The sequence below is a fragment of the Lingula anatina genome, chromosome 1, assembly GCF_051362555.1.
Source record: "Lingula anatina isolate TDL-2025a chromosome 1, LinAna3.0, whole genome shotgun sequence".
Taxonomy (NCBI): domain Eukaryota; kingdom Metazoa; phylum Brachiopoda; class Lingulata; order Lingulida; family Lingulidae; genus Lingula; species Lingula anatina.
The window spans coordinates 31,625,362-31,652,363 of NC_141767.1; the positions used below are offsets into that span (position 1 = coordinate 31,625,362).

General features: G+C 36.0%; 3 protein-coding genes across 4 annotated transcripts; 1 reads left to right on the plus strand and 2 right to left on the minus strand.

Annotated features, from left to right (window-relative positions):
- Positions 1-28: 28 nt before the first annotated feature.
- LOC106170002 (small ribosomal subunit protein eS17-like) lies at positions 29-6,859 on the minus strand. Its single transcript, XM_013549701.3, has 5 exons — positions 6,713-6,859; positions 6,350-6,501; positions 1,313-1,418; positions 520-585; positions 29-181 (listed from the first exon to the last, which is right to left on the minus strand). Exons 1-5 carry the CDS (start codon positions 6,713-6,715, stop codon positions 104-106), a joined length of 405 nt encoding a protein of 134 aa, XP_013405155.1. The 5' UTR covers positions 6,716-6,859; the 3' UTR covers positions 29-103.
- A 1,089-nt stretch (positions 6,860-7,948) lies between these two features.
- On the plus strand, positions 7,949-18,307 carry LOC106178880 (uncharacterized). Of its 2 annotated transcripts, none has more exons than XM_013562234.2 (4): positions 7,949-8,202; positions 12,567-13,419; positions 15,063-15,183; positions 16,965-18,307. In XM_013562234.2, exons 1-4 carry the CDS (start codon positions 8,107-8,109, stop codon positions 17,539-17,541), a joined length of 1,647 nt encoding a protein of 548 aa, XP_013417688.2. In that variant the 5' UTR covers positions 7,949-8,106; the 3' UTR covers positions 17,542-18,307. The 2 variants fall into 2 exon arrangements, with proteins under 2 accessions (XP_013417688.2, XP_013417690.2); XM_013562236.2 differs by lacking the exon at positions 7,949-8,202 and adding an exon at positions 11,093-11,241.
- A 619-nt stretch (positions 18,308-18,926) lies between these two features.
- On the minus strand, positions 18,927-26,688 carry LOC106169978 (osteoclast-stimulating factor 1). The gene is made up of 7 exons (XM_013549667.2): positions 26,522-26,688; positions 24,524-24,570; positions 23,899-24,013; positions 23,134-23,225; positions 22,605-22,724; positions 22,105-22,273; positions 18,927-20,433 (listed from the first exon to the last, which is right to left on the minus strand). The coding sequence occupies exons 1-7, from the start codon at positions 26,568-26,570 to the stop codon at positions 20,381-20,383; spliced, it is 645 nt and encodes a 214-aa protein (XP_013405121.2). The 5' UTR covers positions 26,571-26,688; the 3' UTR covers positions 18,927-20,380.
- Positions 26,689-27,002: the final 314 nt, after the last annotated feature.

Below are 27,002 nucleotides of genomic sequence, written 5' to 3' on the forward strand. Positions count from 1 at the left end.
TCAGACATTTAGAAAACAAACTGCAAAATTATCTGTTCCTCACATTCACTTGTTTATTTTTTCTTTTTTTAAAGTATGATACTTTGTACAAAATGTCCAGAGTTTATTGACGTGGCTGCCTGTAGCCAGTGGCTGCTGAAATTGGCTGCATAACTTGCAGGTTGGGGATGTTTCCAAAGTCCTGGAAGTAAACATTTATTTTTTAAAACGTAATTTGTTTCTAAATATATTCAAATATAATTGAACAAAATAGATAAATTAGATAAAAAAAAAGTAACTAGCCCATGATCACACTTAGTGAATTTTTTATAGCTACTGTAATTGACAGTGTAGTACTATGGTATTCTTCTTATCAATGAATTATCCAACCCCAATTAACCTGACATTATTCAGATGAAGATACAGTGAAAACTGCTCTTAAAAAACTGAATAGTATGCTACAACACACGAGAATCGGGTTATCAAATGGTTAACACCTTCAGTACAGATTTCGTTTAAAAATGACAATCAGACACCTACCAACATCTTCAACATTTCTTTAGTGTCTGGGTCAACCTCAAGAGGATCTTGCTCAATTGCTGATATCTGGAAACCAGAGAAAGTGGTGCCAATATAACTAACAGTATAGTTCAGTGTGCAATACTAGGATTGAGTATTAAGAATTGGTCCCTGTTAAGTGTTCTTTGTTATGGGATACTATCTTTTAGCCATTTTTACAAACGAGTTATATAATAATACTTGCCTAATTTACTTTCACATTTGAAATGGAGATTTTGTGTCCCTATTGCTAAGTCATTACCAAACAAATTTAATGAAATTTATCAAATAGTACAATTTGACTCTATGTTTCAAGGGTACTTAAAAATGATACATAAACCATTGAACAAAACTGCAAAGCAAGTAATTCTTTCTAACAAACAGAGCATAATCTTGTCAATATGATTTCCAATGCAACCGTTAATGAGAAATAGAATGTTTAGTTGTGTAATGAATAAGAGAACATTAATCCACATAAATGTGGTTCATATGATTTATCAATTATCTGGTAAACATTTTGCTTCACTCTCTTAACAAAAATGACCATGATGTGACATCATGGCTTTTCCCAGGACTGGGGGTGCAGGCCATCCAAAATTACCACCTGTAATTTCCTACACAATTTCGGGGAGTCCAAGTATGCCTAAAGCCATCGTATTTCAAAATAATCCATAAGCCTCCCAGCAGTCTTTGATTATATAGACCTTTCAGTGATGCTGGTTGCCATCCAAATGTCTGCTGGACAGTTTGCTGGGGAAACCCTTGTGTGACATACCTCTGGTACATAGTTGTCCCTCCTCTCTCTCTCCTCTTCTTGCAGCTTGATGGAGATACCACGGACAGGGCCCCTCTGAATACGCTTCATCAAATGGGTCACAAACCTGGTAACAAAATAATACTGAAAATCATTCCATAAATTTAAGGAATTTCATCCATGATTTTATGCTTAAATTAGGCAATTTTGTCCTACTTACAAATTACAGCTCTATTGGTCCCTGCACTTCCATTAGATGTTTTAGACTATGTACAATTTAATAAAGTAGCTCTATGTAACTGACAAAATATTAAGACCCCCATGTCTCACTTATCTGAATTTAAAAGAGATGTTAGCCATGACCTTTTTAACCCCCACTCAATTTGAGCAGATTAGAAGACACCAGATATGAGCCTAGGTTTAGAAAAAAACTATAGAAAAAGATTTTTCTTGGGACTAAACACCTAACTCAGTGATTGCGAAAGCCGTCGGACCACGGCCATATGCCGGCAAAAATTCTGTGGGCTGGAAAACCCTTATAACTCATCGGCCCACATGACCGACGGACTAAAGTTGATTTCTTTTAAAGACACCGACTCATATCTGAATTTATCGTTAAGCTCTGAGTACGCACTAGGCGCAAGTAAAATTTTAACCTGCGCCATACTGGAGCGTACATGTAGCAAACACTATTTTTTGTAATAAAGATCTTCATACATTATGATGTCGCTCGAAGTGCGCATAGAGATGCCGTGAGGGCTGACATGTGACCCGTTTCACAAAAAAATTATCGAAACTGAAACAACTACAGGTCAATGAAAAACGTACTGCTCAAGACACTGAAGACAGGCCGCGCACGGACCTCTGAGAACACCTAACTACAATGTGCTGGGTAAACAAATATGGCTTCTGTCGCACCGCATGTTGAATAACCGATAAGTGAAAACGAGAAATATTCATTTGCTTTTTAGATGGGTGCTCTTAACTAATTTTAATGGATATTTTAAGTAATATTGCATCTTTAGCGGCGCTATATGTCAAAATGAGGGACAACATCATTTTCAGTGCGGAAAATTTGCAATGGCACAGTCAGGATGCAAAACTGTCTATTAATTCATCTAAATGAACTAGCTTAGCCTTAGATATTGAATAAAAATTATTTTCAGACTCTGGCCCATAGCCAGGAATTGTTCAATTACAAAAAATAGTTCGAAAGAATCGCCCCTTTTGCTGACAAAAGGTTCACCCTTGGTAAAATTTGATCTAGGTACGAGGTTTTTATGGAAAAAAGACCCCCCCCCCTTTTAAAATTGCCGACTACGGGCCTGCTATGAGAGCAGTGGCTTTTTTTACAATACCTTTTCCATGTAGTGCAATTATTTATTCTGAAAGATTTTTCCATTTAGTACAATTTTTTGGACAGTACGATTGTTAATTTTGGAAGATTTTTCCATACACTACAATTATTTAGGACTTCAGAGTAGAAGCATCAAGTTTTTTATTGTTTTTACAGACTTTACGAAAGGCGTCGGACCGTCGGACATGCCTGGCAAATTTCGTCTAGGTCCGATAAAAAATCCTGTATCGTCGGACCTTATGTCCGGCGAGTTTTCAAACTGACTGGGAATGTGTAAATATAAGGAATACGTTGTTGTTTCTTTTCTGGACGATATATTTTACTTCATTCAAAAAGAGAGATGGGGTGAAAATCTCGGGGAGTTCCCAAGTAATTATACATAATTTATTAACCTCAGTTTCACTCACAAATACTATTTTGTGACTGGCTGAGGTTGGGGGATTCCTGAATGATGTAATGTACAGTCTCGTTTTCGTTTTCGTAATACCCCTACACAACAAAATGGCCGCAACACATGTGCTCGTGCTATTTGCGTTTTTACAGACTTGATCCTCTGTTTCTTCATTATCAGTCGTACATAGTACTCATGGATAAGCCTTTTGCTTAGAAATGACGTTGTTGAACTTTAAACACTTCGTTGGTGCAAAGCGTGGCAAAAATGAAAATGAAGTGAGGAAGAGAAACGGAAGTTTATTAAAATTGGAAAGAAGGTAGGCCCTGGCGGACTTATGATCTGTAGGAGAGGAAAATAGTGTGTGCCGAGTGTCAGGAGTACTAAAGTTATCATTTTGATCAATAGCAACATGTTACAGCTTTATTACGGGTTCTTAAATTATGGAACATATGTACGTATTTGCATGTACCGTTCACCACTAGTTGGAGAAAGTGCACATGAACTTGATGAAAGCTCACAGTTTGAGTTTCTTTTTATAGAAAAAGAAATAAAATGAAGAAGAAACTTAGACTCGGACCGGACAGTCCCTGTCAAAGCTTCAATTGTGCTGTTTCAAAATGCATATGTTATTGCCAAAAACAATGTGTGAAATGGTTATCTGATTAACAGACGTTTTTATGGACATGTATACATTTGATATTACTACTGTAGCTACCCATTCTTCATACTTGTATTGTTTTTAGTCCTTGTGTCATTCCACAGCATCTTTTTCATTAAATAAAAAGCAACTTGTTATGCAAGTAATTTTTTGCCTATTTTTTTTTCTTATTTTACTTTTTTACAAATAAATATATATCAAAAATTTAATAATTGATTTAATGTCAGTGATTTAAAACGTTAGAAAATACACATGAAAAGATGAATAATGGTTCATATTTTTATTATTTTACTTCGGTCTGACAGATTTTGTTTCGGTCTGACAGAATTTTCAAGCTTGTCAGACCGAATGTCTGACAGATTTTTTGGCCTTTCGTAAAGTCTGTTTTTAATCATATAAAAATATTGAAATATAATGAATTTTCTCTAAATAATTCACGGCACACATTTTTTAAAAATGGCCCAATTTCTTTTTTTACCAAGTGGGCCAAAATGGCCCAACCAGATTTTGACCCAGGACGATCCCTGCTAACAGCAGACTTTACGAAAGGCGTCGGACCGTCGGACATGCCTGGCAAATTTCGTCTCGGTCCGATAAAAAATCCTGTATCGTCGGACCTTATGTCCGGCGAGTTTTCAAACTGACTGGGAATGTGTACATATAAGGAATACGTTGTTGTTTCTTTTCTGGACGATATATTTTACTTCATTCGAAAAGAGAGAAGGGGTGAAAATCTCGGGGAGTTCCCAGCTAATTATACATAATTTATTAACCTAAGTTTCACTCACAAATACTATTTTGTGACTGGCTGAGGTTGGGGAATTCCTGAATGATGTAATGTACAGTCTCGTTTTCGTTTTCGTAATACCCTACACAACAAAATGGCCGTAACACATGTGCTCGTGCTATATTTGCGTTTTTACAGACATTATCCTCTGTTTCTTCATTATCAGTCGTACACAGTACTCATGGATAAGCCTTTTGCTTAGAAAATGACGTTGTTGAACTTTAAACACTTCGTTGGTGCAAAGCGTGGCAAAAATGAAAAAGAAGTGAGGAAGAGAAACGGAAGTTTAATAAAATTGGAAAGAAGGTAGGCCCTGGCGGACTTATGATCTGTAGGAGAGGAAAATAGTGTGTGCCGAGCGTCGGGAGTACTAAAGTTATCATTTTGATCAATAGCAATATAAATGTTACAGCTTTATTACGGGTTCTTAAATTATGGAACGTATGTACGTATTTGCATGTACCGTTCATCACGAGTTGGAGAACGTGCACATTGAACTTGATGAAAGCTCGCAGTTTGAGTTTCTTTTTATAAAAAAAAAAAAAGAAAAAAAAAAAAGAAATAAAATGAAAAAGTAACTTAGACTCGAACTGAACAGTCTCTGTCAAAACTTCAATTGAATGAAAGAGACTGTCTTACTGTGCTATTTCAAAATGCATATGTTATTGCCAAAAACAACGCGTAACATGGTTATTTGATTAACAGACGTTTTTATGGACATACATTTGATATTACTAGCTACACATTCTTCATACTTGTAATGTTTTTAGTCCTTGTGTCATTCCACTGCGTCTTTTTCATTAAATAAAAAACTTGTTATGCAAGTAATTTTTTGCCTATTTTTTTATTTGTTTGTTTTTCTTTCTTATTTTACTTTTCTACAAATAAATATATATCAAAAAATTAATATTTTATTTAATGGTAAATGATTAAAAACATTAGAAAATACACATGAAAACACGAATAATGGTTTATATTTCTATTTTTTTACTTCGGTCTGACAGATTTTGTTTCGGTCTGACAAAATTTTCAGGCTTGTCAGACCGAATGTCTGACAGATTTTTTGGCCTTTCGTAAAGTCTGTAACAGACAAGCATTTTTCCAATAGTGAAAATCTAAAAAAAAGTTAGAAAAGTTGGAAGCTCCACTTTACTATGACTTATATTTTAATTTTAGGCAAAAATTGGAATAGAAATTTACAAAGGATACATGATCTTGTGTTAAAAGATTAGAAATTAAGATAAGCAACCCAGATGTAAAAAGGATAAAACTTAAATGCCAGAAAGCATCCAAAATGAAGGATGTTTAAACTTAAACCTCAAATATTCTATTATATCTGGCCTGAAAATTGAAAAAGCACCGATTTAAAATGCCAGGCAATAACATTCATCAAAAATGAGGTGAAAATATACAGCTTGATTATTTTATTGTGGGCCGGTAAAAAAAGGTGTGGGCTGACAAAATTTAATTTGCTCCAGCCCACATGTCTGGTAAGTGTTCAATCTCTTTCGCAACCACTGCTAACTGGAATTTGTGGATTTTATCATGTATGCTCTAGGGTTGTGTAAAAAACCATGAATTCCATGCAAAAAGTTCATGTCTGAGAAACTGTGAAGTGTTTTCAGTCAACTTTATGTTCACACTCACGGAGCATGTGAAAGGTCGACTGTGATTGTGAAAACGTTGAAAACCATAATAACTGCTTTGAATTCGGTATTCAACCATTGGAATAGAACTTGACAGTGATATTCCTGTATTATAAACTGTTTAGTTTTCTAATATTTAACAATTACTTAGGCCTGTCACCGAGTTTTTCAAGCCTCAATTTAAGCCTTCTTTACTTCAGTTTTCAGTACACTTACCCGGCAATCTTGTTTCTCAAAGGTTTGCTTGGGATAATTGCAATTTCTTCACATATCCTCTTGTTTGTGTGGAAATCGAGTGTCAGACGAGTGTAGTACTTCTCGATGATCACTCGTGCAGCCTTTTTGACTGTTTTGGTTCTCACCCGACCCTAAAAGCAAGGAAACCATGTCTGTCTAAACTGATACGTTCCATTATATAAACCACTTTCTTTCCTTAATGCGAGTAAGATTTAATCAAATAAACTCAAATATAAAGAGTGGACATGTTTAGGATTGTGCAAATCGCATTAGTGCAATTACACTTTAACGGACAATAGGGTGATGGACACAGATTTTTTACGATCAAGACAGGTTTCTCACCATTTTGGCTTCGGGAGCACGGAAAAGAGACCTATTCGCACAAAATTATTGCTGATGTGCGATTGGCTAAAATCATTACTACCAAGACGATCCAAATCCAGAGTTTATGCGCCTTGTACACAGATTGTTCAGTAATATTTCTTTCTGTGCTCATTTTTGCACTGTGGGATATTTTGCTCAGAAACGACACCATCCAGCTTGCCTCTTGTAGATAGTAGGGTTTAGGCAAGCAATAAGAAATGGGCACGCCATCTCCAGCCGCAACTCTAAGCTCATTCTAACCTACTGTAGCTGGAGAGAACGTGTGATAAAGGAGGTGCTTGTACATGTATTTACATGTACTTCACGCACCTAACTTTGCACACTACTGAAAACCGTTGGCTATAACAATAAGAGTCAGAGAGTGAGAGATTTGGGAACGAAGGTGGACCAACATATCTTCAACGTAGATCTGTGTTTGTGTTAAAAAATAATAATAATAAAAGAAAGAATTAAAGAATAGGCCCTAAACGACGTCTTTTTATCAAACATCCCTTTTCGACTTTTAATCAACGGGGTTTATTAATATACCAGATAAAATCAAATTTATTCAGGAAGAGTAGATTCTGCGAAAAATTAAAATTCATTTGAAAAGCAAATCAATAATCAGGTCGGGGTGGGTGGGAGTGGAGACGAGTTGTGCGTTGGTCACTAATAGGCCTAATTCACGAGGGTTGGTGGGAATGGAAAAGTCTTTTCTTAAGTTCTTTTAGACTTGATATTTGTCACTTCTTTGAAAAAGCGATACTAAAACATGTACATGTAGGCCAATATGCATGTAAACTTCACAGCAAGTAGGCCTATAGTTATTATGTAGCCTACGTAGGCCTACATGTAGGCCCTATCCTCAACCCTACGCCTCCTAAATACATTTACCAATTCAATATGCAATATAGCATTTTCAACGAGTATATAGACGCATAAAACGCTTATGCCATAAAACTATCCCAAAATATCATTTATCTTTTTCAATATTTCTATCTACAGCAGCGAACAGTTTGCCTTCAGAGAAAAAAGTATGTTTCGAACACGATCGATTACCTATGACAGCGTTATTGAAGTTGCTGTTTAATAGCCGTGATAAATCTATTCCTCCATTTAATTTTCTTAAATGGATTTCCGGCTGAAAGATTATGTTGTGATTTGTTGAATCGACTTATTTATATTAATGAACCGGAACCGAAATCCAATTTAGGTCAATGCAGCTCATATGTAGATGATCTACTCACGGCTTATCAGCCGATGCTTAACCTTTGCGTTTGATAACTCGTTTATAAACTGTTGAAAACCGACTACACCCAAAACTCAAGCAGGTTGTCTGGATATAGTCCACACCGGGAGACGACAGTGAGACGATGTCTTGTCATCGGTTCTTGGGACGCTGTCTGGGGTTTTTAGTGCTTCTTTCTCACACCACAGGACTCGGGAAAGCACAGAGTGACAATTCAACGGTAAGGACAAGGGTTGGGAAACAATAAGAGCCTCGCGGTCTAGTGTTGATATTCTGTACACAATCTGCATATAAGACTCTGGGTTTTAGGTCAAATTTGTTTTAGAATAATAATGAAACCGGTCACACTATATACTCGTGTAACGAAGAATGTACATGTATTTGCTTATTCAAGCATACTTTTTCGTTTGAAAACCATTTAGGCCTGTAATAATACCGTCTCCACTGACTCATTTCTTAAAACAGCTGACATGTAAACAAATACGTTGTGCTGCTAGAGAATTCTGTGATAAATCTTACGGTGAGTTACCTTTTTTTTTCTTTCTTTTTTTCTTTTTTTTTTTTTTTTTTTTTTTTTGAAAAAATTGGGCTTATGCAGACCAAGACTTCATATGTTCAGGCAATAAACAAACATCCAGATCACATCTAATTAAAGTATGTGTTTTCACTGGCTCACCCGTAAGGCAGGTTTGGGTATTGGCTAGTACTAAATCTTTGTGTACTTTTAGGCGAACGTTATCGATCGGTCTCTAATCAGTATCAGATGTGTGCAAATATTCCGGGTTCAGAAAAATCCTGTATACATGGATATTTGTCCGAAATGTTCGTGGCTCAGGATCAGACCTGATACGTTTGGTCGTTTATATCTATGAACATCAGGATAGCTGTAAAGGGTGACTTTCGGAAAGGATATGAAACGATTGTTCTGTCATTTATCTTGAAAGTTTGGCATGCGAATTATTCACAAGCAATAACTCAAAACAAATTTTTTCAAGGCTTACAACATGCGTTGCGATGTTATATGTGGGTTACACGCGGGTTTGATTCATTTTCAAACATTGTGAGAGTAGCCAAGAAAATTCCGCTTAGGCTTTGTGCACGTTGGAATTAATTCAAATTATTAACCTCAAAGAAAAATATATTAAAAGCAATGAAACTTGAATGTCGCAGTGTTCTTGTATCGCACCTGACCGCAGTATGTAGGTCTATAGACGCCTCAGCTTTTATTATGGTAAATGAGTGTCTCACAAAATAATGCATGTATGATCACTTGAAAAGCTTTATTGTATGTCTTACTATGCGGGGATTTTAGCCATAGTTGACATCTACTTTTGTAATAGTCATGACTTAATTTCCATGTCATCCTAATCATCCTAGAATGATATGTATTCGTCATTCATATGAATTTTTTTTTTTTTTTTTTTTTTTTTTTTTTTTTTTTTTTTTTTTTGCCGAGAAACGTTTAGCAGGAAGTGAGTGGTTTGGCTGACAGTCAAGTATACAGGGTTTATGTCCGATCACATAGCAACTGCCTTGTTCGCTTTCATGATGCCGCTCTTCCTGGACAATCTGTAAAAGTGAAACAATATATTTAAGATCCAAAACACAAGCCTGGAACACAAACTTTAGCTGAATTTATATAATTACAACTGGCGCTTGAAATTTAAGTTACTGGCGAATCGGTAGGGTCACGCTACCCTCTACCAGGGCCACCGATTGATTTTGCACTAAATATTCACAGATATGTCACTGGCTAATTCATGGCACATTTATCCACTGTGTTGCGTTGGAGAAAAGTGAACATAATTGATCTGCAGCCCTGGTAGAGGGACTTCGACTCCCCCCCCCCCTCCCCTCCCCCATCCCACCTCATCATAAAATTGAAATTAAGTAATTCTTTTACTATAACGAACAAAACAAGAAACGAGCAAGAACAATTTGTATGCCTATGCCCAATAAATTACGAGAATATTCTTCTTATACCGGTAGGGCCTACCGAGCGAAGCAAAAATTTATCTGTGTGCCCCCGTTGTTAAAATGTTGAATACGCCAGTGTAAATCAAATATAAACAACAAAAAAGCTAGAGTTCAAGCAAAAATATGCCTTCATATAGATTCATTAGAAAATTCACAAATCTTATTCGCGAACGTAATGGAATTGTTACTGATATAGGCCTTTGCCTCTACTATGATCTTTAATATTCACAAAACGGGTCTTGAGTATACCGAGTCCGGAAATTTCGAAACAAATATAGTTACGACATTTTCGGATACGGTATTTCCTATGCCCGTTTACCAATATACTAAATGATGTAAAATTGCATCGAATGGATGTTGCACGTTGGTGACAGGTTCTTATTATCTGGGTTTTATATGGAGATCAATGTATGTAATGGACTTCAGAGGGTGCTGGACATATTTTGATGTTATTCATTTGCGAAAATGTGCATATTTTCAACCACCTACACACATGAAATGTAGAAAATTTTAACCACAGTGACTGGACAATGTGGAGTGCGTGTGGTCAGAAAGAGGCCAATCACTTTTCCGCACAGCAAGGTACGTGCACGTTGCTTGTGTTAGGTTTAATATTAGAAGGCCTATTCCAGTACGAAATAGTTTTAGAGAGAGAGGGAGAGAGAGAGACTGAGCATTTAAGCAGTTTTTTTTAGCTATTTGAGAAACCAAATGTTAAACACAGAAACACTTTAGTGCATATATTTATTTCTTCGCCATAAAGCTATCTCAAATGTAATAGTTGCTTTTGCGTGCGCTGACTGTTGGATTATTTTGACACCGCAAAAATGCGACAAAAAGAGAAAGAGACAGAATAAATAATGGAAAAGAAAATAACCTTTACTTATAAGATTATTTCACGTGCTCGTTGTCATTTTGAGGTGAAGAGCGTCTCATAAGCTGTATCAACTACTTGAGATCATGCGTTCTTCTCTTCAGAGCCTCGTCGTGCTATGATATTCCAATCCCCACCGATTGTCTTAGATAAGAAATGATGATGGGTCTGGCATACAATATATATACTGCAGTCCATTGTTAACCTTTACCTTATAATTGTGGTTCATCACTATCTGATTGTGCGAGTGCTCCTCCATATAGTATAGTAAATATATATTATATGTATATTTAGTGGTCCATACATATTTGTATGTATGTATGTATGTGTTTATATAAAGCACAGTAAGTGGTGAGGCTTCGAAGGTTGAAAAGGATTTCCTTGTTAATTCTGTAGCGGATACTTGAGGTTTGTCTGTTTTTCTCAGCTAAGTTGATTATTCATAGCGGTTTAAAAATGAATATAATATTATATTATCGGTTTATACATACGTAAGACGCTCTTAGCCGTTTCGTGATATCATAAAGCATCTTATCAGACTGTATTGTTATGACTGCATTGTCATTGTCTCTAGTAACACTGATATGATATCTAAGGGAAACGCCTTGTGCCAAAGTACAATATGTAAAAAAAGTACGTACTTGCCACATACACTTCTTGTATGTAACTAGCCTTTTTATACCACGATTGATATGTCTTTGCCAAGAATTTTCTGTTGAAGTCAAATTATATTAAAGCTTATCGCAAGGTGCTCATTTATGCACTATATAACGTGCATAAACTACTGAGACAGGTTACGCGTGCGGTAAAATTTTTCAGGAGATAAGCATCCGGAGAAGTCAAAATATGGCGAGTTATAATTTTGGACGAATTAAAACGGTTTATTTTTTCCAAGGTTTTATCCTGGATTCTCTTCACTAGGTCAGTTGTTTAGACACAGTGGTAATAACAAAAGTGTATGGCATTTACCCGTGGTAACGGCCCATTAATACTATGAACTCTATTTTCGTCGGATGTTTATTGACAAAATCACATTTTCCACGGAGATTATTTCATATGATATGAAGGTATATTTAATGACAATTACATGTTGAGGTGGGCCTAGCACAGATAACATATAAATGAATTATTTGCAAAAGCGTCGTTGGAGCTTATATTGACCTTGGACCGATCATATATGACAATAGACCTTGTCAATACGGTTCAGCATGTAATGTTATCAACGAGTTATTGTTAAGTCATATATTTATTTGTTTTGTGAAATTTCTAAATCTAATTCTTATGAATTACTTCTAAGAGAAGTTCTCCTGTCATTCTTCTTACAGCTCGAAATTGAAGTAAAAAGAACCCGCGAAAGAGATATGAAAAGGTTAAAGAAAAAGGCCTTCTTTTTGATTGGGTTGATATATATATATATATATATATATATATATATATATATATATATATATATATATATATATATATTGTAATGTGCAACGTATGCTTTTCTTTATTTAAACAGATTAGGGCAGGTTTACCAGTGCAGTCATTATCGCCATTGACTGATAACCGATTTTTCGACAATAAAAAAAGTGATAAACCAATAAATTATATCATAAATCTGACAAATATGCAATAAAACACCTGTCGACTTGCAGAGGAAAAAAGCGATGTATTCATATTAAATATTTTTAGATATTGCCTTATGAAATAAAAAAAAGATGTTAAAGAAAATGTATTCTGTTTTTCAGACATCGGCGACATCCAGCCATGCCTATTTTACTGTCGACACTTCAATGACGACAGACCTGAGCGGGGTTGCCACGGAAATAACTCCTACTTCTTCACCTTCACTTACAGAGGCATCGCAAGGCCCTAGCGAGACTTCTGCTGATTCCACAAGCACGCTTATGACAGATGCTACAATTTTCACGTCTTCTCCAGTGGCTACTGAGTCATCAGCTTCCAATATCCAAGCAACCAGCGATGCGTCGCGTGATGGAGTGACGATGAGTTCATCTCAATCACACACGACTGTCTCAGAGTCTTCTACGTATTCGCTGGAACCAACAGTGTTAGCTTCAGCGTCAGATTCATCATCAATAATATCACACTCCTCGACAGTACCAAATTTTCCTAACAGTTCAACACCCGACACCTACACGACAGAGTCGGATTCATCAAGTATGTCAACTGATGCAGCGTGGGCTTCAACGATAGAGGGAACAATCAGTTCTACCGCCATCCTGACGTCTAGCGATGTTGTGAGCTCATTTTCGTCGCAAGTGGGAAGTTCCACAATGGCTTCAACTAGGAACGTGGAGTCGGCTGCAACGACTTCACCAACCACATCGAGTGGCTTTTTCACCTCTACGGCAACCGACCTGTCATCATCCGTCTCGGTACCGACGACATCGTCATCGACACTGCATTCAACTGGCGTGACGGGTACAACTGATGCAATCAGATCCACAGAAGAAACGACTGCAACTAACAGTTCCCAGGTATTCCATTCCACCGTAACCACAACGATGAAAAACATGGTAACGTCAATACGAACCACCAACGGAGCGACAGCAACACATCCCGGAGAAAAGAATTTCTGTAAGTAATTATCGATTCTCACCTTTGAGTTTCCCAGCATGTCTCTGGCATATTGAGAGAGAGAAAGAGAGAGAGAAAAAAAAAGAGAGAAAGGGGAGAGATAGGGAGAAGGAAAGAGTCCTGGTGTTCTTCTTTTAGGGGTGAAAAAAAGTTAATCGCAGAAGTTATGTTTGAAAAAGTATTAAAAATCTCTTCTGAAAGGACTGAAATGAAAGTGAAAGGCATTTTGTCTAGTCTGTCTTTTAATGCAATGCTACTAGTGATCGTAAAATGTAAGACAAATAGATCGAGTTTTGCCTTGGGGATTTTAAGCAAATTGATAGAACTCGCACCTGCTTCGTGATGTTACCGGTGTCTGCCACCAAAGTCCACAATATTGCTTTGATAGAGTACACGACGAGAGCAACAAGTTCATTTTCGTGTCTGTATTAAGATATCAAGAGGAAAAGTTAGAGAAGGTAGGGGCTGTTTGATCGACATCTGCCAGTTGATATATCGTCAAGAAATTCTCATGTAAATTTGTTTGCGCACCGAACTATAAAAGATCAAGATAGACATATAAAGCGCACTGGAATATAAAAAAAGTGATCCTTTCGCGATACCAGTCGGTTTTCTATTAAACATGTACAAAAGGGCATTGAATGTGCACATGGCTAGACATATGGATTATTTTATATCTGTTGTAACTTATTGCTGCTTTATTTAAATTCCGCTGAACTAAATTGTTTTATGAATTTCTCTGAATCAATATTGGACACTTGTGTATTAAAAGTGATATGTATATCTAAAAGCTCGTTTGGCACACTGAAGACCGAAAAGTGACCGAGCACCTTGAATGCCAAAACTCACCTACATGTATAATGTAACCATTTTCACTGGACTAATCCGTAAATCTATGGTATGGCAAAATCCGGTAAATATGATAAGCATGGGCTATACTTGCTTGTATGACCACTTGCTACAAAACTCGGCTTGCGGTGGATAAATTATAATCCTGTTGTCAGTGCCATGTCCGAACATTGGGCCGTGTCTATCTAAATAGACATCAATAGCTGCCCACCTGTGTGTGTAACATATACACGACGGTATCGTTACATGACTACCAGATGATGGCTGTCTTTATTCTACGATGGCGGATTATGTGACAGGCAGTACATGTCTGATAATATTGCGTATAGGCTACAAACTCAGCAAGTTATTAGAATATTAACTCGGGGATGCTATTATTCAAAAGAAGCAAGTGGAAAGGAACGGAAGCACAACTGGTATAGTCTTACAGTAGGATAGCACATTGGACTGATATAAAAATGCAACTTAAAAGATTAAGCTTGAGCCCTTGGTAAAAACTCTTACGAAGTATTATAACAATGTTTTTAGTTGCGGAAGGGGTTCCGCCACCTTTAAGAATCAAGCGAAGTGAGGTGAAAGGCAACAAATAAGTATTCAAATGGCGTGCAGTCCAAGCGTGTGATATACGACATTAAATCTCAATTTACGTCATTGTAACCAAATCCACCTAATATCTATTGAAAGCACAATGGAAATTATTTGGAGCAGCTGGGGAAAATTCACGATATTAACGGTTTCATTTATGTCTGTTATTAACTCTAAACTTTCATTTTGACGTATTTTCACATTTGCAGTTGAGCACCTGCTTGAAGGAGTTCGGAACGGAGACGCCTCCTCTATTGGAATTCTGCTCGGGTTTGTGCTGGGAGTGATCCTCATCATCGTGCTGATAGCAGTGACAGTGTGTGTAATAAGGTATGTATATACTTAAATGGTCCGCTTACTTTTTGGCAGATGACAGTTGTCTTAACCAGGTGTATTAAGATATGTCTACATCAGCAGATTACATTATGATAACGGGTTTAACTATCAAAGCTTGTTGCCGTTTCCTGATAAACGGGCATGGTCTAAGAGATTGTGTCAAAACGGAAAGAATAATGGACCGACGTCTTGTTTGAAACATAAGACCGTGACAAATTGGGAGTTAATTAAATTTCGCTAGTGAAATTTTAGTTTTCGAGCATCAGCGTTGAGTTAAAAGATTTTTGTCTCCGTTTGCTATGTATATCACATCCACAGATAAAAAGTCAGTCTTTGGTGACAAAAATATTGCCTGTCCAGTATGTCCTTGTATACACAGGGTGAAAAGTGCATTGGTAATCGTATTTACGTCTTCATATGAATTGAATGTTTTCATGTCACGCGCTTGATCTTAAAACGCCTTAGCCTGCGTGGATGTTATTATTTACGTACCAGGTAAAAGCACTAGCAAAAAGTTAATAAACAAACGTGCATATTTACAGTGTGCGTGAGAATGAAGGGGTGAGGTAGGGTTTAGCATGATCGCTGTCGAAGATTACAATGTAACAGTATACAGTACTCGTGCTAACATGTTCCCCATATACAAGTAGAGTTATTCATATATCGTGGTGTCACAGCATATGAAAAAACAACCCTTCAGGCTTATAAGACACTCCAAGTGCCGTCTTAAAGTGCGGTTATACATTTTGTCAGATGTATACTGTGTGTAAACAATTTAGATAGATTCCTTGATAATAGTAATAAATGAAAGGAAATGTTCTTGAAATTTTTATTGTTATTTTATTTATTTATTTATTTATTTATTTATTTATTTATTTATTTTTCATTGTTTTTTTTCCATAAAGAAAGAATAAGGCATGAGTCACTGTGCACAAAATATTGTCATACAATGCAACGTCAACTCACCACCCTATGACTCACTGTTTTCAAAAACACGAAAACGATAACGGAACTGTTTGCATATTTTCTCGCAAAGAAATTGATATGAGGTGGGGAAAGGTCACTACTATAGTTTTCTTGGGTTAAATTTTGTCATCAAAATCCCCCGTTAATCAGTGCTTTTTTTTATGGAACCAGTGGTGGGTTGCGGACACATTAAATTATCGCCCTTTTTTAAGCAATATATACTAGTTTGATGGGTCCTAGTTTAAGTTTTAATCTGGACCGTCTTGTGGTCCTCTCTACTAAGTAATTGTTGCTCAAACATGAAATTAGAATCCAGGTAAATAATTTGACCAACCTGACTCAGTGAGTCGCATTAAAATATGCAGCACTGAATGAAATTATGCCGCGAGCGAAAATAGAATGTTGATGACATTTTTTGGGTTTAACCCCAGGATCAAGTGTCGCGCCGTGTTTTCTTACCCCCAATTTACGCCCGAGTTTAACAATGCCGTCACCTGGTCTGTGATCCCGTATAATTAACCAGGTTACATACATAATGTATTGTAAAGAGGATAGGCCCTTTCCACTAAGGTCAGCGGTAGACAAGCTTTTAGTGAGTGATAGACATCGGAAGGGTCTTCCGGAATTAGTCACGAGATGTGGTAGACGATATTTATATCCGGCCACGGCTCAGAGTGAATTCTTGTTTCTAACGAGTAAAGACGGCGCATTAGACGCGTTAGAGCTCGCATATTGGTATATATACGTATTTGACAACAAGTACGTTCTACTTAACAGGTGATCATGCATCTATTTTGCCTATCTTTCAGAAGAAAGAAAAGACAGCAGCAAGACGGATTTTTCATGGACGACGAAGGGTTTTCATGGCACAATCGTTCTATTAAGTTCCATCGGGAGGAGATGCCGAAATACGTATACCCAGACTTTTTGAGCACAGGTTTTGAACTGAAAGAAGCAGACATAGTTGATCTTGAAACCTTCGACAGTGGGACAAAACAAATCAGGTCGGATAGCAACAACAGCAATAGTGACAGTTCTTCAAAAAGTCTCTCACTGCCGGCGAACTTTTTAAAGGCCCCACGACGAATGTCTGGCAATGTCTGTCACCACGCTGATGGCTCCGTCGGCAGCAGGAACAGTGTCCGGGCTAGTACTGCGATAAAAAACTTAAGAGACATGAAAGATGGCGTTTCTATTTCTTCTTCAGCTAAGATAAGAAATGGGTGTAGAGAACCAAAGTTACCTGGTCCACACGAGACCAGAATACGAAGAAATTCGGACTCGGACGGTTCGGAGACCGATAGATCAAGTATTGGAAGTGATCGGTCCCATGAAAAGGGCATAGTGAACGGTGGGTTCCAACACGATGAACGGAGTAATGAATGAAGGGAAACCCTGTTACAATGGACCTTAGAACGATCCGTTGGTGCTAGTAAAGAATGCGGAAAAAGGAAGACTAGGAGACTAAATAATTCAAATCATAATGCAAGAATGGTCAGATTTGAAACTGAAAGTGCGGAAAATACAAAACATTTTTAATTTTGAAGATTTTGTAACGTGCTATATTTATATTTATTTTGTTTTCATATTTAAACTTCGTCGTTTAAGGTGCCAATTCCATGAATAATTTTCCGATAGAGGAATCGGATAAAGATCATTCCAGTCATATATCATTTGAGTATTTTATCATGCGTACATCAGAGGATGTTGAATTGTCTAAGGTAATAGTCACTGGCCCTTAATTTGTCAGGTACCGTTACAGAGGAATTGCAATTAGGGCTTGAACGCAACGGTGGTCATTATTCATTTTGTGAATGACGCGAAGGAAATTTGCCTATCGTGACATGGAACAATTTCTTGAGTCGGAACCTTTATCGGACGTCAGTTCTGGTAAAGAGATTACGTGAATATCTGAGGAAAGATTTGATCTGGAAGACACGGCCACTTTAGATCGAGATATTCGCCGTGTTATTTAAACAAGAATCACTGACAGTTATGTGAAATAATGGCGGAAATCCCTTTGTTGAAACTATTCTACGTCAAATGGTAACAATTGGAACATTATTATCTGACCAGTTGTTTTACAAGATAGAAGTTAAATTCAAAAGATTGTCATCAGTGATTTGTTAAAAGGCCGAAATTTGCCAACATTTTTAAAATATTTTTTTTCCTATCGCCTCTTCTGATGCATAAACATACGAGGCCGGGTGTAGCAGAAGCTCACAGTAACATATAAAGTAACATACATTTTGTCGATCTCCTTGTCTTACGCACTATTATATGACAAATAAGCATCTCCAATTTTGCTATTTGTGAATAGGTTGTTCATTATTTTAATTATCAAAATGATATGCTTTTTAACATCTTGCATTTGTATATTTTTTTACTTTGTTAAAATGCAACATTATTTAATAGTTATGATTAAAAACTGCAAGTTTTTGTAGTGAATAAAAACTAAAAAAAATTATGCCTTTGGTGTGTAGTCGCTTTGTAGGAGACGTAGAATCCACCTTGAGGTCAGCTAAGTTAGAACTTCTACAAACATACATATACTAATCTAAAATTCTTTTAAGATTAAAAATTTGTTTACATTTAACTGGGCGGCCTTCCATTTTAAATGATACAGGACTTATGCCTTAATTTCATTATCAAATTAAATTTATTTATTCAATATCATTCTAAACAGAATTTTAATTTTTCAGTTAGTTTGAAAGGCACAGACATGATACAAAACTGGTTATGGGTATGTTTGTTTAACACAAACAAAGGTGTGATAATAATTAACGATTTTATTTACTCGATAACTGAAATATACAAGAAACATTATAACATGTAAAATACAAACATCTTTTTTACAATGTCACCTCCATTTTGACTTTAAAATATTAACAGATCTATAAAGGCAAAACTTGCCTTGCTAGCATTTCTACTTAAAAAGCATCAGCATTCCCTATGTTGTAAATATTAAATGACAACTGACAATAACACAGAAGACATACAGAAACTCATCGTGTTCAATTATCTATGGTTGTACACAATACATACAGCTCACAGTGTGAAGGCTAACCACTTTGCTATGCTCTACAGCCCTTGTTTTTACTTCAACATGGAAGAAACAGTACAGAATGTTCTAAATGTAAAAAGTATCAGAAAAACCTTTTATACTGACAATGCTACCAATGACAGTGTTATGGACAAAGTTAATCAACATTTGAATATTTCATGTGTAACTCGTGTTTTCCAAGATCTTTTGCAAGATATATATATACATCTTAAACTGTGTCCCATTTCATCCTCAAATAAACTGCCAGGTCAACTTTCAATAAGAATTATGATTTATACATGAATGAATATGGATCATTTAACAAATTCAGGTGAATTGAACCCATGTTTTAGAACCTGTTTTTACTGGTAGGTATGGAATGTTACATGTATAGTTCATTAGGTACCATATGAGAGAGAGAGAGAGAGAGAGAGAGATAGGGAGAAGGAAAGAGAGATTAAAGGGAATAAACACCCTGTAGGTGTCCCCTTTAATATCAACAATTATCTACTTTGGTTGACGTTTGCAAAACAAAACACTGAATGGTAAACAATAGTCTATAATACTTTTCTGTATGATTATTTACCTGAATGTCAATATCCTTCAAAATAGCATCTAAAGTTACAACATCATTATTGTCATTTGATATTGTTGTCGTTCCACTGACAATATGTTCCCTTTTTTTTGATTGGTAAAAAAACCCAACAATGTCATTGGTCCATATTATGGTTGGTGGTGACACCAGTGTTCAATATTGTTTCATCAGACCTCAAATTCAAGAATATAAGATCAGAATACATGTTAATTACATAATAATGCACTTTATAATAAAGGCATAGAACCAGTTCCTTCCAGAGTTTCACTTTACCAGGTATATACAGGTATTTGCTAATATTCAATGCGTTTACCATATACTAGACCTTCTTTTTACTTATATCATATTTGAGGCAAAACAAGCAATTTCGGTTAATTTACTTGAAAATAATGTTTTTTTAAATCATTTATCCTGAGGTTTTGACTTTTCTGTTAAAATGTTATTTTAATTTTTGAATTCAAAGTAGCTACATCTAATGATAACATGACTATCCACAGCACCCAGCTCCCTCCCAATGGGGCCCACAGACATTACGGAATGCTAGGCATCTGATGAAGTAGAATATAAAACAAAACAGCTTCCTCTTCTCAGTCAGAATCATCTTCATCTCCATAGTCTGTGGAAAACGTTCTTGGAATAACTGGAAAAGAACACAATACCATTAATGATGTAATATTGCCCTGGTGTCAGGATAACCTTAGACAGGCTTCGCAAGCAAATATATTTAAGTTTTCATCAAAAGTGAGAGTGTCAAAGCACATGATGAATGCTGGTGACATTTTCACTTGACTGTTGCTGTTAACAGGATGATCAAAAGCTGCTATTCTCTGCAATTAATGGACTCATTTACATAACAGATGCAGTAGGACAGGCTTGTTTTCAACTGGCCTCCTGTTCAAACAAAGAAACTCTCTTGGGAAATGATTTCCAAATTCTCTGAAAATTTCATGAAAGGCTCCCATAAATTCATTAATCAACTGATATATGTTTTTTCAAACATGCTTAAGACCACCATAACACTGATAATTCCAATCAGTTAATTGAATTTCTTCACATTATGACAACATTAATCTCATTTAGCCCATCTCAGTAAAACTGTTTACCATCTGTAACAGGGAGAATTTCCATGCAATGTTTTTCAGCCCATAAGCAATTTATGGGCTAGTTCCCAATGAAACTATCAATCTATAGTAATCGATCCAACTCTGCAGGGACTCTCGCTGAATGCAATCAGAATAACAGATTAACATGCCTCCTGGCATTGAGTAGAACACAGAAAAGATGGTGATGACAGAGTTCTTTGGGAACAACAGGAGGCATGTTAATCTGTTATTCTGATTGCATTCAGCACGAGTCCCATGGAGTTGGATCGATCAACAAAGAGCCATAGTTTCAGTGGAAATGAGCCCTATGGTCACTGAGTGCATGCAGGACCATGTCTTTCAACTTGGTCCAATGAACCCCATCAAAGGGAAGAAGCACATCAAAGAGATCACGCAGTAACATGTGGCCTGATAGTACTTCTCACACTGTGACCTAGGATGGCTGGTTGATCCATTTAAAGATCTAACATTTTAGAACTGGCACCATTTCAGTACTTCACTTCCTTATTAACAGAAGTAAGGGAGGTTTCCAAAACAATGAAATACAAAAATCAAAACAAGTATTGAGAATTACATCTTCACTTCATGTTCACCATGACCTCAATTTTTATTATAATAGTTGGTCAGCTTATTAAGATTTTAAGAAATCTTCATCAAAAATATAAATTATATGCCTAAAGTTTATGTTTAAAAAAAACACACAATTGAAAACTTGTTTTATGTTTTTTGGTAAGTTAAGAAATATTTGTTCATCTGAATTCCCTCATGACAGCCAAATTTAAGTGAAAGAGGAGAAATTATGCAAATTTTGCAATTAAGCATGCAATTTGCCTATTACGTCTTCGAGTTTGTACTTAAGAAATGTAAAACAGCCCTATAATAAGTACAATCTAGGCTCTCTGTACTTTGTACTTGTACTTCGTCACTTTTGATACCTCAACTCTCTAATGATACAGCAATGAGTAGGCTATCATAAAACAAGTAATGGTGGGCATAAGGATTTGCACTGTATACATTTAATGTACTTCATTTCTGAATTTACATTACAAACTAATAATCTGGCAAAATTTCTAAACAATCCTGAAAGCTCACAAGACAGTAAACAGCTATTCCTGAAATTCCCTAAGAAGGTTATTTTGTGAAAAATGCTAATATTAATTATCAAGCATAAATGGATCTCTTTATATTAAAGTGAATTTAATACTTACTTGCATGTTTTAAAAGAGCTGCTGTTTCAGGATCCTTGGCGAGTTCATATGGTTTTTTGCCATCATTATTTTTGATATCAGCCCTAGCATTTTTCTCCAGTAGTAGTGTAACAGCACCAGGGTGGCCCTTCCATGCTGCAGAGTGCAAGGGGGTATCACCTAGTTTATTCTGCAGAAAAAGAATAATAGGCATTTTTATCATCTTATTTAAACTCTTGACTATGTTTTTGTTATTCCTCAACAGGTGTATTTACATTACTTGATGATTTACTAAATGATTTTCAAAACACTTCAGTTACATATTCAAATCTAAGCACACACACACACACACACACACACACACTTAAAGAAAAAAAATCTTTATTTTAATATATTCTCATATTCATTTTAAAATATATTTTCATATTCAAAGCAATTCAAAAAAGCACTTCACATTGCAAAAACCTAAATACACCATACTGAGTCTCAATACAACATGAACATGCTCTTAGGTCATTTACCTGTACATTGACTTCCACATTAGGCACCTTGAGCAGCGTTTCTAAGCAGTCGATGTGTCCACCATGTGCTGCCCAGTGGAGGGGTGTGGACCCTGCCTTGTCCAAACCATTCACAGACACCTACACATATGTACAAGAAGGCTTGACATTCAACTGTTCATTGCACTTGTAGAAAATTTCTACATAAGTCATCGGAGATGCATTAAACTGGCAACAATTAAAATGCCTATGCATGGAATATAGTGCTATTCTGAACTGAATAAATAAATAAATAAATAAAATGGCTGCAATGCATTCATGTTTTTTTAATGGCAATTTTTTAGCAGTATCACACGTGTGAATACACAGAGTAAATAATCTGTGTTGAAAACTTCCTTTAACGATGCAAATATGCAAAGAAGGCTTTCTGATAATGAGGTCAATAGCAAGCACATTTATTTCTCATCTTAACAATTTCATGGCTATAAGGTGGATATACTGTACTAAGGAAATAATATATATTATGTACCTGCTTATATTATGTACATACCCTATTTTTAAGACACTCAGACAAAAAACTAATGTTTCCTCTTCTCGATGCTTCATGTAAGGGGTGCTCTATGGATTCTGTGTTCTCTTCAACTGAAAGAGACAAAGGTCAACAGAATGTCACGATGTCCTCATTACATGTGCTTTATCAACTGATGTTTGCAGTGAATGAACAGTGAAGACATTACCACTGATAAAACTCTTTGACATCTATGAATGAACTCCTAAGAATTCCAGATCTTAGAAGAAGATAATGTTTTCATTGCCACTTAGTTGAGTATATGTTTCTTTATTTAGATGTGCAAAGTAGTTGACAATAGGTTAGGGCAATTTTATGACAGTTCAAGAATAGAAACAATGGCAATTATGCCACAAATGACTTTTCATTCTTCTAAAAATATTTTCCAACTTATCACACTGTATATCAAGTAGTTAACGTCTATTAATAAGTTAAATAGAAATTAAGAAAGTGACCTTTTTGTGAATTCAAAGAACTGAAAAAAATGAATACTATCAAAGAAAAAAAAAATTATGGTAATAAATCTGATCTTGTCCCATCTAACAGAAAACTGTGACCAGACGGGACAAGATCATGCTGCTGTGACCAGACGGGACAAGATCATTCTGCTGGTGTAGAAAGAAAACATTAAAATGAAATTTCATCTGACAATTGGTAACCTCTTAATAATTCACACATCTAAAGCACAGCTCTAGGTCATGGAGCATAAAGAGAAGTGCTGGGGTGTAACAATACCTGACCACGTACCATAGTTACTAGGTATTAAGCCTTCTTTATCCCCACATCTTGCTTTCCACCAACCAGAATCAGACATGTCAAGAATATACAGGGTGTCTCCTTCATCAAAAGTCAACTCATCTGTCTGAAAAATTCACATTATTAAGATTTATATGTTTATCTACTGCAACTTCATCCTCATCAAATGTGAAGTGATAAAAAAATTAATATGAAATTTAAAACATTTAAGCAAGTTTATCACTGATTAAGTGATTTATGACAAAAAATTTATTTGGTTAAAATATTTCCGATGTTTGGCAGTACCAAGAAGGTTTTAAAAATCTCTCTCATTCAAAAGCAGAGATCCCATCCCTTCCTGTCACCTATTATGGTTTACTTTGTACCCTCAATACTGATTATGATCTGCAAGTGAATTTCACCATTCTACTTCTATTAGGACATTGTGTCAAAAAATAGAAACATAAAGCTCAACAAGCTAAAGAACCTGACTTAATAGAACCTGCAGCAGAAATTGGGCTGTTGGAAGGTATTAATATTTGTATGGCATTTTCTTTCTGACAGATTTCTGGAACATTTTCCAATGTGTATAGAATAAACATCAGTGTTTCAGCATTTTAATCTAAAAATTGCCTACCTGCTGAGCTTCATATCTGTACATTGCTCTCACCACTTTCACTTGTCCTTAAAGAAAAATATGTTATTGTCAGAAAAGAGATTATAAAAATAATTCTGCAGAGTATTTTATTAAAACTTCAAATATTTCTATTATTATACAATTGGGTACTTTTGCAATATGCCCCCCCCCCCCCAGAATTATGTTTTTGTGATATTCAATATTTTTCTGAATTCAGTAATGTTGCTTCTTTCTACTTGCTTTTCAAATAAATTGTTGGAAATTTAGAGCCCATTCAAAATAGAAGATCTGAGGATCTTCTGAGCCACAGACCAAATATGGCGGAGCCTACATGGAAGAAGAGCCGACTAATCTGCTGATGGTCTCGCCACCTCCACACATGCCATTAAATGGATTTAATCATGGTTCTGAGGTTTAATTGCTAGACCCCTGCAAGGACGGCGCGTGTGGAGGCAGGAAGACCTTCAGCGGATTATTCAGCTCTTCTTTTACTGGGTTCCCATGTCTAGATGGATCCATCTGGATCGATCTAACTCCCTGGGGAGTCTCACTTAATTGCCATCAACTAACTAACCTAAATGTCTGTCATGCTTACCGAATCAGCTAGGGGGTAAAGATAATTACCCCCTTAGGCCTAACAGCTATAATAGGCGTGACAGACATTTAAGCTGGTCAAGCTGACAGCAATTTAGTGAGACTCCCCAGGGAGATAGATCGATCCAAATATCTGTGGGAATGGTCCCTTTTATGTAGGGTCTGCCATATTTGATCCATGGATCAGAAGTTCCTTGGATATTCTATTCTGAATGGGTTCTTACTTAAAGATTTTCAAAAAATCTTATAAGAAACTTAATGCCCCTTCAAATGGAATGAGAACTTAGGTCATTTCAGGCACATAAAAAATAAGCAAGTAGTTGTAAACTGCAAAACTATATTTTTGAAATACAGAGACATTGATTACTTAACTGAATTCAGAGAAACATAAGAATAAAAGACTTAGTACTTATATGCTTAAATTTATTTAAGACATGTGAATTACTATGAAAACAAATGGTTTTTAAAATCTGAAGTAGTAGTCAAACATGATTGAAATAAAAATAGGATATATCATCATGGAATGTGGAGTTTTGGTAATTTACTGAATTTACTGGGAATTTATTGACAGACAACTTAGGCATGACAGAAAAGTGTGTGTGTGTGTGTGTGTGTGTGTGTATGTGTGTGTGTGTATGTGTGTGTGTGTATGTGTGTGTATGTGTGTGTGTATGTGTGTATGTATGTGTGTGTGTGGAGGGCTGACAGCAGTCACTATGTGTCTACAATAACCTTTCCAAATACTAACTTATGTACAGTCTGTTTATCAATATTACCAGCAAACAAGCCGTATCAGGTGACTGGACATGAAGAATAAGCTAAGTGCATGTAATAAAGGTTTTTGGAATGCAGAGATGTTAAGGTGGTGTGGCAACAACATAGCCATGAGGCATCTATGTTTTTAATTGGCAGAGTGATCCCCCTGATCATGCAAACACAGTGTAATTCCTAACTTCAATTTAACACTTGTTAGGCCTACAAATTATGCTTACTTGAGGTGAAAAACTTGAAAAACACTCTGATCATTTATCTTGTAATCAACTACCATTCAGTTAATTTGCACATTATTTATGTGGGCGGAATTGATTTGAACACTTTATTACGTCTAATTTTGCTTACAATAACATTTACTGAAGATTATTTTAGGATTTAAAATTTGAGATACTGAATGAGTATGACTCATCATACTATTTCTGATTAGTTAAATACTATTTACATCTTGGTGCGGCTGAAATAAAGTTAAGCACTTACTATTCGCTGTGCTTTTCATTTATAAATGTCATTATACTTGCAATTACTACTAGATATACAAGGAAGTATCGATAAAATTGCACCGAAGCCAAGACGCCGTCGAGTCTTTTCTGTACATTTACTCGACCAGGCTAACAGATCGACGATTCTTACCTGGTTTAGGGGTGGGTGGCGGAGGCGGTGGTCTTGCTGGTCGCGACATTTCACAATATTTTGACTGCAAATTAAAATGACACAATAATACTTTTTATTATTATGTTGCTGCTAGAAGGAAGTTTTCGCACTTCCGGAAATGATTGAGATGGCAGCACCTGACGGAAGAAATGTACAATTTCCAAGAAAAGCCAACACGACAGTGAAAGTCGAGTTTGAAAACATAAAAAGACATAAAAAGTATTTTTCCGATACATAAAAAGAGTATCTATAGAAGTTTTACTTATATTAATATCGATCATAATAAAAATACATAATGTAATACAATAAGCAAGAAGTTTAATTGCATTGTCTTGCAGACTACATGAATTGGTGCTGACATCTGGTGTACCTGTATCTAAAAGGGATTTGTAGTGATTTACTAAAGCAATATTTTTTTAAAAAAAATTTCTTCTACTAATGAATCATTGCTGGACCTGTT